At 45.0% G+C, this 13,843-nt stretch overlaps 1 protein-coding gene across 1 annotated transcript; it reads left to right on the top strand.

Moving 5' to 3' along the window:
* The first annotated feature begins 1,841 nt into the window (after positions 1-1,841).
* On the top strand, positions 1,842-11,711 carry ASB4 (ankyrin repeat and SOCS box containing 4). The gene is made up of 5 exons (XM_009484603.2): positions 1,842-2,055; positions 4,707-5,006; positions 7,611-8,101; positions 9,735-9,848; positions 11,523-11,711. Exons 1-5 carry the CDS (start codon positions 1,842-1,844, stop codon positions 11,709-11,711), a joined length of 1,308 nt encoding a protein of 435 aa, XP_009482878.1.
* The last annotated feature ends 2,132 nt before the right edge of the window (positions 11,712-13,843 follow it).

Consider the following 13,843-nt stretch of genomic DNA (forward strand, 5'->3'; position numbering starts at 1 on the left):
TGAGGTGAACAATTGATTGCAGCCATGTATCAGTGCTTTGTGCATCCGTGACGTTTCAGGAATACGGTGGTTTAAAAAATACGGTGCAGGTAACAAGATGCCTGTAAGATCTGGAATTCATATCTTGTCCCTCTGGTCATGCCAGACAAGCATTAACACTTTTTTAAAATCATGAAGTGGAGTCATCCACTACTGAAAGGAACAAAGTGAGAGGGAGGCAGTCAGGCAGGAAGGAATGTAAAGTTACGGAGAGCCTGATGATGACTCTCCTCTTAAGCAAGCCTAGAAACACCCAGATGAACTGCCTGGGACCTATAGCACCAGGGCAAGCCATTTTCCTTCCCATTGTGTCTACTACAAAGTGTAATACCTCAGTGAATTATAAAGCATTCTTCATCCAAAAGTGCACAGGTAGAAGGTACTCACACATTTCACAGTTCTCCATGTACTGCTGTCCTGTAACACTTTCGTTGAACACTGGCTCTAGGAGAGAGCTGGTGAGCATTCCCATCGATGGGGGTCCTGCAGGTCCTCATGGGGCTGCCTGAGGAGCCTGGCCCCTGGAGACCCTATGAACACAGAGGCAGCTCCAACTTCCAGTATCACCGGGCTCAGATTTCCCCATCAGCCCACTTGGCAGCCAAACTCCCAGGAAGGATAAACATGACAATTTCTTCTTAATGGTTGTGGTGGCATCCACTTTGCTGGGTGATTTAAATCAAGGATGGATAGTCTCCTTCTAGCTGTGGTCTCATCCAGCAGCCCAAGTAGGTGCAGGTATGCACCACTTCTATGTGATGCACGGCAGCAGCTCATGCTGGCCATGTGTGGGTTCGCGTCGTTGCAGACTGCTGTCAACACAGGGACAGGAGCAGCAAAGAGAGAAGGAAAAGGGAGGGAGGAGGAAGTGTTCCATGGGTGATGGGGTTGTGAGGGAGAGGGTCATAGGGAAGGGTCTGAATTTAGATGAGTGTGCACGGGGAAGGAGCCTGTGGACCCACATGGCCTCTTGTACTTGCACGTGAGTTAATTTGCATGTAAGTTCCCTGTGGTGCATGAGGTCCCTCACCCCAAAACACAGCTGTATGGCTCTGCAGCCCCCCTATCCCAGTGTTTCTCCTTGCTGGGAGCACCATTTGTGGCAGTGCCCCTGAGCAAACTAGGGAAATCCTGCTGCCCAGGGTTTTCTACAGGAGACTGTGCTAGATCAACACAATGGTCCCTTGGGGCTTTACAGATCAGGGTACCTGTGAGACCGGTGTGGTGGGGGGCTCTTGTGGAGGCCTGTCTGATGGCTGGAGGAATGAAAGCGGGACCAACACGCTGAATGCTGTCCTGGGGAAGAGTGAGCTACCTCCCACAGAAAGAGTGCCTCGGGGATTTTTTTTTTTCCCTGAAATGCATTAATGACAAGACATCTGCAGACAGAGCATCACATCCCATTGCAGTCAATAAATCAGCAATGGTAACAACGAAAGGAAACGCGAGTTCTTCTTTAGCTGAGAAACAACACCCAGGACTAGTGTCTTTTAATGTAAGTATATGGCAGGAGAAGAGGATAACCATGCGGTTAATGAAGCTTAATGTGTATAAAACCAATGGAAATAACTCTTATTTTGGTGTTATTGCTAGTGTGTCTGTCCTCCCTTTCATAAAAAGAGTGTGGTGATATCTAAGAGTGGCATTTCGATGCCTGATATGCTCCTCATATAAATAGAACAAGCAGATCAGCATGACTGAGTGATAAAATTACCTTCTGGTCTTCAGGAACTTCAGCATGTAACTGTGCTATAGGGATCTCAGTGTACACCTCTTCACAGCACAAACAAATACATTTGGAAATGGATCTGGAGGAGACATACAAAGAGGGAGAGAATACGGAGGTGAAAATGACTCGAGCTGCAGCTGCAAAATTGGTGAAAAAGGCTTTTCTCGAAGCCCTGAAGTCCAATGACTTTGAAACACTGGAAGAGCTCTTGAGCCAAAAGAAAATAGATGTGGACACGGTGTTTGAAGTGGAAGATGAAAACCTGATTCTGGCATCCTACAAACAAGGTAACTGTGGCAGCATTCACCAGCCAGGAAGTAGATGGGTTTGAGTGATTTTCAAGAAACTGTGGCCTTTTGTCTCTTCTGAAGCTGCAGCGTAAGTCGATTCATAGGCAGTGACGTCTCGGTAGGTTCATATGGCTGCGGTCATGGCAGAAGGGGAGCTTATCAGCTGTACCCGCCGGGCTTGGTGGAGGGCAAGGCAGAGGCCAGCCTGAGCCTCCATGCCACCAAGGCAGCTGCTGCAGCTTCAGGGGAGTCCAGAAAGAGGAGCCCTTTGCCGTTTCCTCACAGAGAACTTGGGTGCAAAGCCCAGAATACAGACATGCAGGCTAAGTGTGGTATATACATTTCTTACATGTGCCCAGTCACATATACAGACGGTTTAGAAACACAAAATCTTAAGTATCTTCCATTTTCAGTTTACAGTAGTAGTAGAGTGAATTCTCCCTAGCTCAGGAGAGCTAAGGAAACCCTGTGGACCTTGGATGTTGCTGGATGGGAGGAGATTTATTTTTCAAACTGACAGAAAGTGAGGATGCGCTAGTTTATCAAAATAGAAAAATCATCTAGAAAAACACAGCAGAAAAGATATCTATTTTGGAATGTAGAAAACTCAAACCAGTTCTCCGCCAGACACTGGTTGAGTTTCCAAAAACTTAAAACTTAAAGCAATAAACCAAGTTTGCTCTTTGCTAAAATCAACATACTTCATGACCTACTTGCTAACAGACTCTTTGTGTGTCTCTAGAAAACAGTAATGATCAGCCTTTGCCAGAAGTTAATCATATGTAGAGATAAACACCTCCAGTCTCAGCAGCACAGCAAATGCACTTTCTTTTCTGTGGCATAAAGAAGGGACAAGATCCCAGCTCTTCTCATTTTCTGTGTTTACCTCTTATTTAACGATTGGCTCCTGTTCTTTTGATTTCATTAGGGTGAGGGTGATACAGTCATGCCATACTTCCCCTAGGAACAGTGTCTGAACTAACCCACACAGTGATGAATGTATCTTAAAATACCTTTTCTTCTGTCTTCAGCAAGCTGACATGCATTCTGGTTGTGGTTTGAGACTACGGGATTAATGCACAGATTTTTAATTGTAGATCATTTGACTGCAAGCATTAACCTGTCTCTTTTGGAGAAGGCTCTCCTTTCTCCCAAAGGTGGAGAGGTAAATGCAGCCTATGACCTAAATCACAGCAGTGTGTTCACGGTTTTTGTCTGAAAGGCAGAAGGTACTCTATCAGCTCTCATGCAAACTCTACTTTTATTCTGAATCCCAGATAACCGTGATGTGAGAGGGGGGTTTCCGTGGGGAGGGACAGGGGAGAAAAGTTAAGCCCCACCATCCCACCATTCAGACAGCCTGAGCTCTGCCACAGCCCTAAGTGATGAAGTGGGAAGGAGATGCCCTGGGTGAAAGAGTGGCTTTGCTTCCTCTCTTCCAGAGAAGCTGAGAGCTCCCAAGGACACTGACCTTGCATGCGCCATGGCTTTTTCATGTTTCTAACCACAGAAACAGGCAAGCTGAATGAGGTCTCCCAATGGAGCCCACATCTGCTTCCTGCTTAGTGCAAAATGATTTGACCTCATTCATCTCATACATCTTTAGTATTTTTTGCTGTGTCTTTTACATAACAGTATTCAACCAGGCATTCATCCAAGGAGAAATAGATAAATCAAACCCAGAAGATTTTACAGGCACATTCTAGCTATGATGCAGCTGATGTATTTGAAAAAAAAAAAAGACAAAGAAAAAAAGACAAAGAAAAAGTTTTAGACTTCTCCTGCCCTTCTGGACTTTATTATTGTGGTTTACTTTTTTTAAACAAATGATTATAGTAATCACTTCTGAGACTGTCTCTGTGCAGTCATTAAGCATGTAGTCTTATTCTGGGAATAAATATTTAAGTGTTATTTGGTCTTACACCTGTTTGTAAGTAAAAAAAAAAAAAAAAGTGAAATTTTCAGAGAAAAATCCAAACATTTTGGATCCAAATTTCATGCTAAAGCATCACTGCTTCTATTTGGCTCTTCAACCTAATTTACATCAGCATCCAAACTCCTCACTCCATGCTCCTCAGGGGCAGTAGTTGACAGAAGGTTGTGATACAGCTGCATCCACATTGCCAGGGCTCATCTATGTGCAATGCATCACTGGAAGTCTGAATCCAGGTCCTGACATGCAAGATCCTGCAGTCTCCCATACAGAAACAGCAGGATGAGCTATCTGTTGAGTTGCTGGCCTAAGTAAATGCTGCCGCCTTATTCCAACACCACCTTTGTTCAGCTATTGGCAGGCTGAAGATCCCATTTCCCCCATATGTTTTAGCTGGTGGCATCTCAAATGCTCTAAGCATATTTTTTTAATTGAGTCTACAAGGTCACAAGAAAAACAAAAGCTGCCTTCAGAGTACATCTACACGGGAATTATCTCTCCAAAAGGCAGGCTATTCAGTACACAAAGTAAAAGTGCTTAATGAAAATGAAGTTATGCTTGAGAGAACTTCATGTGCACTAAACTGTATCTGGTGAAATTACAGTAAATTAAAGCAAAACTCCAACCCTTCCTTCCCCCTCAATTATCCTCAGTAGGTGGATAGTCCAAAGAAAAATCTTTGCCAAGGATGGTAATACATTTTCACTTTGTACAGGATACTGGCTTCCTAGCTACAAATTAAAAATATCCTGGGCAACTGGACTTCATCTAGCTGTCATGTATGGGCATCTGGAGAGCCTTTCAGTCCTACTCAATCACAAAGCTACAATCAACTGCCGGCCCAATGGAAAAGCTGCAATCCACGTAGCGTGTGAAATGGCAAATGTTGAGTGTGTCAAGATCCTTTGCAACCACGGAGCTAAGCTGAACTGCTTTTCAATGAGCGGGCAGGCGCCCTTGCACTTCTGTACGACACGAACCTCCATGCCTTGTGCCCAGCAGCTGGTTTGGAGAGGTAAGCTAAAGCTCTGGAGGGTCTCTTGTGGCATGCCCAGAGATGGTGGGCATCGTCTTTGGGTTCTCTTAGGAGACAATTTGTCAAAGTACATGTGTATTTATCCACTCCATCCACAACTGACTCGCATCTTCATCTCAGACTCCTTTTCCCCATCTCTTTGATCAGACGAAGTTTCTCCCATTCTGACTCCTCACCCCATCTGTCCTTCCCCTCTCCCTGGCCACCTGCCCTTTACTCCAGGGTTGTTTCTCATTTCAGTGCCTCCAGCCCACTGCCCGGTCAGTCCCTCAGCAGAAGGGCTCCTCTGAATCAAGGAGTTCCTACTTCTCTATTTTTTTTCTATCATCTTCATCTAGGTTTACTATTGAGATGTTTTCACATGAAAGTGCATCCCTTTCCTCTTCTTGCTTGTTCAAATTTCCTTGATCTCAGCAAAATTCTTCCAACCTCTTGTTTTTTGAGACCTGGCCTTGAAAAACTGGATGCAGCTTTTCATACCATCTCTTCATTTGTCAGCAGCCAAACTCCTGCATCTATATAGGGATTGGGGAAAAAAAGCTATTGATACAAGATTTCTGTTTTCCCAAAGTAAGATACATTATGCTGCTGGTCATCTGTAACAAATGAAGCTATGAATAGATGTAATTCCTTGATAAATATATTGGTGTCACACGCTGTTTCCTTAACATGAAGATGCTGACTCCGGACACAGTAAAAGACAGACATAAAAGGTACAGCAAAGTCAGGCAGTTCAAGTCTTAAGTTACAGACAGATTGCCCTATTTATCACACTGTGCCATGGCAAATACAAACACTTTGGGGTGGTTTTTTTGCTACATGTGTTGTTAGTGAAGGCTTTTCCTGAGATGCAGAGCCCAAGTATGCTTTGTGGGCAAGGCAATCTGCAGTCCCGAGTGAATAACCACATTGCTTTTCTTATGCTGAAACGATACATATTATTTTGTTTGGTAGAAAGGAAAATAAATGCTGCCAGTTGTATCCTGCCCAAAGCAAACAGTCCTGACAGCAGGAGTTGAATTTGCTACCATGGAAAAGCTTAAAAGTCAAATGTAGTCTTATAAAATGTAGCACAGGATGAATGCAAATGAAAGGATGTATTCTGTAGGCTTTCTCCACCCACCCATCAGCAAGAGAATAATACTACTTTACAAGCCAGCCTTTATCCCAAAGCACTCGGTAAGCTCAAATCTCCATATGAGCTAAATGTCAAGACTCCAAACAAAATGGGAAAGGTCTGGAGCAAAATGTGGCAGGTGTGCACTTACACATTGCAGCACCACCCAAGAGCCGAAGCCAGGGTTTCAGTTAATGTCCCTGCACCAAGGTTTCCAAGACACATCTCCCACCCTGCCATCTCCACTCAGTGGTGTCACACTGGGTCAATTCATGTAAATGCAGTTTAACCACTTCTGGTTTGGGCAACCTGCCAACCAAGCAAAACTGACCCCATGGTCATTAATCACCTCCAAACTTAAGACTGCGGATACTCTCACGGACATCTAACACGACTAACACGCAACACGGCTTAACGGCATTAGCGCACAGGTTTTGCAGCCCAGAGGTGATTTCTGATGCCTCTTCCTCCCTCCCTGTCCTTACGCCTCAGTCTTCGTGTACGTTTGGCCACGTAAGGGCTTTTGCGAGCCCGGAGAGAAGAGGGGGTGGCCTCACAGCGTGCACTTGCTCTTGCACCGAGTACTTTATCGACGGTTTGCCAAGGCCCCAGCTTCAAGGAGCCCTTGCCTACGCAGCCGCGGCCATCGACATCAGCGCCCTCCACCTCTGGGAGAAGCCCCTTGCCCCTCCATCCTGCTGGCCCCCGCTGCGGTTTTACCGCTTTGCTTTGGAGAGTGGGGGTCTTGCCAGCCTCCCCCCTTTTCTAATAAGCAGCGTGCAGCGTAATTCCTGGAGCCGTTTGCCTTGCTTCCGAGCAAAGCGCGGGCGGGCGGCGAGCGGGCGGCGCGGGGCTGGGCCCCCCGTCAGTAGATGGAGCTGTTGCTTCAGCTGCGGCACCAACCGGTCCCCCCCAAACGCTTGGAAACAGGATCCCCACCCTCAGCTGGGGACTTGGGCTGTGGGTTTGGGGCTTTGTTTTTTTTTTTTTTTTAATATCATCTATCCGGATCTATCATAAAACCGCCTTTCGTCCAGGCTCACCATTAACGGGGTGCTGCAGGGAGTGTTTTCAGGGTATAGATCTGAGCAGAGCTATTCTCCAGAGTAGGAGTAAAGCTCTCCTTTTTTCTTCAGTTCCTCATTTACAGGAAAAGCATTTTACACAGAGATTTGGGCCTGCATGCTGCTCCAAAACAGTGTTCAGATAAGGCCTTCTGTCAGCTCGGGGCCAAGTTATCACATCTGAAGCTGGATCCAAGAACCTGAAGTTTCTAAGGGTTTCCTGGAGGTTTAAGAAATGCAGAATCCCCGTCCCTAGCTATTTGCATTTCCATGTGCGTCCTTCAAACCAGCTGCCCACGCTCACCTTCTCCTTGGGTAGCAGGGCTCCAGCAGAGAGATGGCCAAACTAGGATTTCGTTGCATTGATTTTTTTTTTTTTTCCCCATCATCTTTTTTTGGCAGGAGCAAATGTGAACATAAAAACAAACAACCAAGATGAGGAGACTCCTCTGCACATCGTTGCGCGTCTGGGTATCCCGGAGCTCGTGGCCTTTTACGTGGAACAAGGAGCGCATGTTGATGCTCTCAATGCTTACATGGAGACTCCCCTGGCCTGTGCAGCCTATTGGGCCCTGCACTATAAGGATCAGATATACAGCCCGGATCACCACCTCATCTGTCGGATGCTCTTAGACTATAAAGCTGAAGTGAATACTCGTGATGAGGATTTCAAATCACCGCTCCACAAAGCTGCCTGGAACTGTGATCACATCCTGCTGCATATGCTGCTGGAGGCAGGAGCAGAAGCAAACATCATGGATGTCAATGGCTGCGCACCACTACAGTATATCATCAAAGTGACATCTGTGCGGCCAGCCGCCCAGCCTGACATCTGCTACCAGCTGCTACTGAACCATGGAGCGGCTAGGATATATCCGCTGCAATTCCACAAGGTGAAGGATGGCTTTGTACAGTAGGGATATGGAGACAGGTGATGTCTTGAACAGGAATGGCATGACAGATCCAAACTTCAGGGTTTGGTGGTATCTGGATTTGCTGGAGTCTTGTAAACTATGGGCGCAGAATGCCCAAAACCTTGTGAGCCAACCTGGTTTAAGTGTGGTATCATTTAACTGAAGTGAAATTACAGTTGCTAATGCCAGAAACCAGATCCAGATCCCATTTTTGTTCTTAACCAACCTGAAACCCCAAACTCTAAATGCTGGTTCAAGCTCAGTTTTTCAGAGCTGATTCACTTTCTCATTTCAGAAAACCTACATGCCTTTGTCAAACCTGGCTCCATACAGGCTTAACTGGGTTATAAGAAATGCATATTTCATGGCCTCTACCAAAGATTGGAGATCAGACCAGTTGATTCAGTTTGTCACTTCTGACCTTTAAAAATCTATTCAAATCTATTCCAAATGTAATGGATCTCAGTAAAGCTTTGGCTTATTCCCAGGAAATGTGAGAAATTAAGGGGAAATGCTAGGCCTGGGCTCATAGTTGGTGAAAAAGAAAAAAAGAAAAATAATTGCAGGATCCCTCCCAAAGAATTTCTAAAGGTCTGCAAAGCCCAAGGCACTGACAGAAGTAGCTGACAAACTTCTTAGGAAACTAAGTAAGCTTGCTATAGTCAGGACTTACTCTCTCTCATCCAGTGCCCTGAGCAACATTTTGCAACTCCTCCACTGTATGTAAAAAGTTTTAACAAGCCGTGCAACCAGAAACCTTTGGAAAAAATGCCAAACTTTTGGTTGTGCCCAGGATGAGCTGGCTCTGTCTGTACCAGAACAACACTTAAGTCTCCTAGAGCGTGTTTGAGCGCCTGGTCTGGGGTCTCCTCTTCTTGCCTCCACCCTTCTCCTGTTGCATGGAGCATGTCTCCCTTCCGAACTATCATTTGCCATCTGTAAAATATGTAGGATATTTATCCCTGAGGGATGTTCTGCAGTTTTGTTTGTGAAAGCCTGTCTACTGTGTGGGACAAAATCGTGCACCATACAGTGTGAATGCAAAGTGTTACTCCATGAGTGTGAGTGACAGCAGACTTTGAGGTTTTTCCTACTGAGCTGAAGTTACTGGGCAGAGCAGTTGTTTCCAGGACTTGGAAGCCTTACTTTTGAGCTGTGTTATCTCCCGGTCTTCCTTTAAGTTTTCCTGTAACAATGCATTTTTGATTCATATGATGGGATTTTTTTCTGTTCCTGTGCTGCATGTCCTGGAGCAAGGACTTTGTGCATGGCTTTGCCTGGTGTCACTCAACCTAGCTATGAACAAGTTATTTGCAGATTTAGATGATAAAGCTACCCCCATCAGCAAGCTACACTGCTCTGGAGACCTAGGCCCGTATTTCTGTATGGTGTTAAACTGGGGTGTGCACAGCTCCACTGCAGACTAGCCTGGAGCTTCTTGCCACACTTGCACTGAGCAGTGTACACAGAGCTTGTGTCTGTTGCATCTCCAACCTTAGCCTCTCGTAATTCTTTGACTGTGTGTCTTAGTGTGCCATTGCACAGTGCCGAGCATCCAGGCTAGCCCCAGCTTCTTGGTGGTACTCATGGTCTCTATGCATCCCGCCTGCAGGTGCTACAAGCCTGTCATTCCCACCCCAGAGCTGTGGAGATTGTCGTCAATACCTACGAACACATCAAATCAACATCGAAGTGGAAAGCAGCCATACCTGACGACGTCATGGAGGTAAGCTCTTAATGAGTTGCAACTGAGTAAAATCCAAGCTCATTATTTGCATTCTCTATATCTGGCCAAAGAAAAGTGAGAATGCTTTTGAAAGAGAAGAACTTCTCCGTGGATTCGGGATTTCACCATTTAATATTACCCACTTGACAAATGCATATCACTCACTGACTAAAGACATATTTCTGAGAAATTTTCATTGCAACGTTATCCTTTGGAGCACCCTGTCAGGGGTGCTGCAGGAGCTCAGTTGTCCCTGCACTCAGCAAGTGCAAAGATTCTGGTGTCTCTTCAGACCTGTTGATGTGTATATTTATTTTTTAAGTCAGCAAGTGTTTTAAAAGTACTGTGGTACATGTGAATGACTATGTATCTTTAGGTTCTGTTGCATGGGTTGGGTTTCTGTGAGCAGGACTGGTTAGCTGCAAATACAAGGGAGAATTTAAATGAAAAATGAGAGATCGAAGAGGAAAAGATGTCAAAAGACAAAATTGTGGGACAAACTACATGCTTTGACATAATTATCCCTTTACTTCAGAAATCTGCATAGTCCCAATATTCCAGTTTTTTAGTAATACTGGTCTTTTTCAAAATTTTCAAATCAGTGCTGAAGTTAACTGCACCAATATCTGCTATGCATTATCAGTGATGTTCAGGGAACCCTGTCTGTATCATAGTGTGGAGTTATATAGACAGAGGAACTGTGAGACTAACTGTTTTTTCAGGTCAGCTTTGTTCAGAAAAAAATTAAAATAAACCTTTTTGGGTGAATACAAAATTAAATGTTAAAGGTCCTTTTTCACCTAAATATTATAATAATAATAATAGTAACAACAGCAACAACAGAAGCTTTGCTGAGCTGCAAGTGTGATTAGAAAGGAAATGACTAATTTAATCTGAAATATTGAAACATTCTTATTTGCAAAAGTCTACAGTTGCTCTATTTCTTTGTTGAGATTGTCATTTTTCTTGTCAGAGCTGTTTGCCAAATTTGACATGAAATTGAAGAAAAACATTTTGTTGACACAAATCTGTACTTTTCAATACATAAAGTGTATATGAACAAACGAGTGACCAGATCTGTCAAGTAGCAAGAATATAAAGTAAGGTCAAGTCACGCGTAGTCGCATGTATTTACCATTTGCTTCTTTTATTTCAACATCATTTGTAAGCACCTGCACTTCTCTTCTCGTGGGGATGCAATTTTATTTATTCTAAAAGGCCACTGGGGCGATGAGCAAGACCAAAGGTACTTGGCCGTTTGCAGCCGCAGCGAACACGCCGGTAGCGCCAGCATTATGCTGCCTCACTGCCCCGTGGTGAGGTTTAGGGGATTAACTCGTCCACGTGCACTGCCCCTGAGCTGGCTGCAGCGCCCGCTCAGATCAGGACTAACAGCACAGAGGAACCCCCACCTCAAGCTGATGGATATAATGCATAGCAAGCTGAACGATTTCAGCGTAGTCTTCAACTTAGCACGAAATAATTGAGGCAAGCATAAGAATTTTGTGCAGGCGTTTGGCTAAACCAAGTCCCTGGTGCTTGATGTGCCTCCAAGGGACAGGGTGGCTGGCTGTGCTTTTTACCTTGTTCTGCCCAGGGCTGCATGTGGGCAGGGGAAAGGGAGGGAAGGAAAAGAGCCTTATTGCCCTAAAACACCCTTGTGTTTTTTTACAGCGGCACCAGGATTTCTATGACTCTTTGTTCACTGTGTGCAACAATTCCCCACGGTCACTCATGCATTTATGCAGATGTGCTATTCGGGCGATACTGTCAGAAAGGTGCCACCGAGGAGTCCCCTTGCTCTCCATCCCCCCGTCCATGAAGAAGTACTTGCTGCTGGAACCAGAAGGAATCATCTACTGATCCGCAGGAGTGCGGGCACCGGCGTCCTCCCTTCCCGGATCCGCATGCCTCTGCGGGGTGCTGGAGATCCAGGCACAACCCTGACGCAGCCCCTCGCTTTTGTACAGTCACAGGCCAGCCTGAAGCTGGGCTGGGATTCACTGGCTCTCCTCAGAGCCGCGGTCTTTCCCTGCACTGAGGAATTGCAGCTGCAGGCTGTGGGTCGTGCTGGGGGAGGCAGAGCTGGAAAGCCCCCCCCTCCAAACAAACACGGGGGCGCATACTTCCATGCTTTGTTCAGCCTAGCTTAAACGATGCTTCTGCTGCCTTTCGTATTTATTCCACTGCCTGCTAGATAGCATTAGATTCAAGCTGAACAACCTTTGCTACTGTTTCACTGTAATTTTCTTCAGCTGTCATGTTGGGAGTAAAAGAAAGGATACCATCAAAAAATAGGACATTTATTAGCATCACAGAAATGCTTTCCCAGAAAGAAATGGGCGAACTGCTTTGAATCATGACCACAGACAAGATTTCAGTGGTTTCCATATTTTCCCGTGGACTGACTCTCAATTCAATGTTAGTTCACTGTTCACTATACCCGTCTGTATCTTATAAAGCTTTGTCATAATAACATCCTCTTTAATTGTAAGATTTTTCCCCATTATTAATCACAATATTGAAATCTGCAGCACTAAAATTTCTTACATGCTATTCATGCCCAGGTAGCTTTTAGCAGCTGCTGTCTCTGTTTCTCCTCTCACTGTGACCAATGATAATTTCATGTCCTGGTGTTGAGAAATGCCGGTAGAATGGACTTGCCCCTGTAACCTGCACAGTTGGACTTATACCCATCCATATATTCCTCAGGATGGTGTAGGATGGGATCTGGGAAGAATATGAACCCTTCTCTTCATAGACTATAAAAGGAACCTAGCCTGCTAACATGGACTATGCAGGTCATTTTTTGGTAGCTAAGCGCAGGTGAGAGAAATCCCACTTTAACTGAAAGGTGTTTCCAAGATGAAGATGTGTTGGCTGTGCTGTTACAGACCTGCCTGTCCCCCTGATTTGCAGGCCCTCTGCTTTTGGACCTGCCAGTGCTGGTTTCTCTGCTCACAGGGAACCTTTACTCCTGACCAAGGATGAAGTGCAGGGCAGAGGCAGTTCACACACCAAGTATCCCATAGCAAGGGCAAGTGCGTGATCTGACCTACAGAAAAAAACCATTTTTCTTCCCTTTTTTAGTTTGATGCAATCCATCTAGGCTGTTCCACTTTTTTTAGACCCTGACAATTCTGGGCTCTGTTAAAAGGGAGGTGAATGGGGCCCACCATTGGGAGCCAGTAACTTCTGTCTTCTCATTGCATCTCTGAGTGTGCAACTTTGGTCCTTATCATTATTACCATCTCTTTGCAAGAGAGCCCACAGCACATTAGGCTCTTCCCAGCCAGCCAGGAGTGGCCAAGCTATTCAGTGTCTCTGTGTCTCACAAAGTGGCAATAACAGCACTTGAAGAAATTTGCAGATAATTTAGTTTTATAAATCACTAATCTTCCTTTTCATCTCAGTTTTCATGAATCAAAGCTTGTACGCTGTGTTAGGAGAGAATCCAATTCATGGGTCTGCTCATGTTTAGCTAGACAGCAAAGTAGATTGCTATTTAACAGTTTCCAGTTCCAATGGAGAATTTCAAAGACAACACAGACCATGAGAAAATGCTTTCTCATATGAATGAAATTGTAATATAGGTCCTTGTACTTTACTAAACCGATGAAAGATTTCTATAGAGTTGCAGAGTTATCTCTATCAGAGACACTACAGTCATTTACAGGGGAGAACAATCAGGATCTGGGGTGGTTTGTCTATAGAAAAATCCGATTGAGGCAGTTCCAGGTCAATGGGATCCACTGAATTCCACACTGAGGAAAACCAGTGAATTTGGAAGGACGGAGAAAGCTTAGGTTATCTAAAACCAATGCTTTTCTAGGCAATGTACCTATGTAAGTCAGGCGTGAGGAAGAGGATTTGCAAACCAGTCAAGGCAAGAAATTGTTTGTTGCTTTCTGAACTGTCTGACAATGGGGCAAGCTGGGTTGTCCAGAAGAGACACATGGAGGTAGCTGATTTTATTGGGAACACATCCTCGTGGC

The sequence above is a fragment of the Pelecanus crispus genome, chromosome 2 (assembly GCF_030463565.1).
Source record: "Pelecanus crispus isolate bPelCri1 chromosome 2, bPelCri1.pri, whole genome shotgun sequence".
Classification (NCBI taxonomy): domain Eukaryota; kingdom Metazoa; phylum Chordata; class Aves; order Pelecaniformes; family Pelecanidae; genus Pelecanus; species Pelecanus crispus.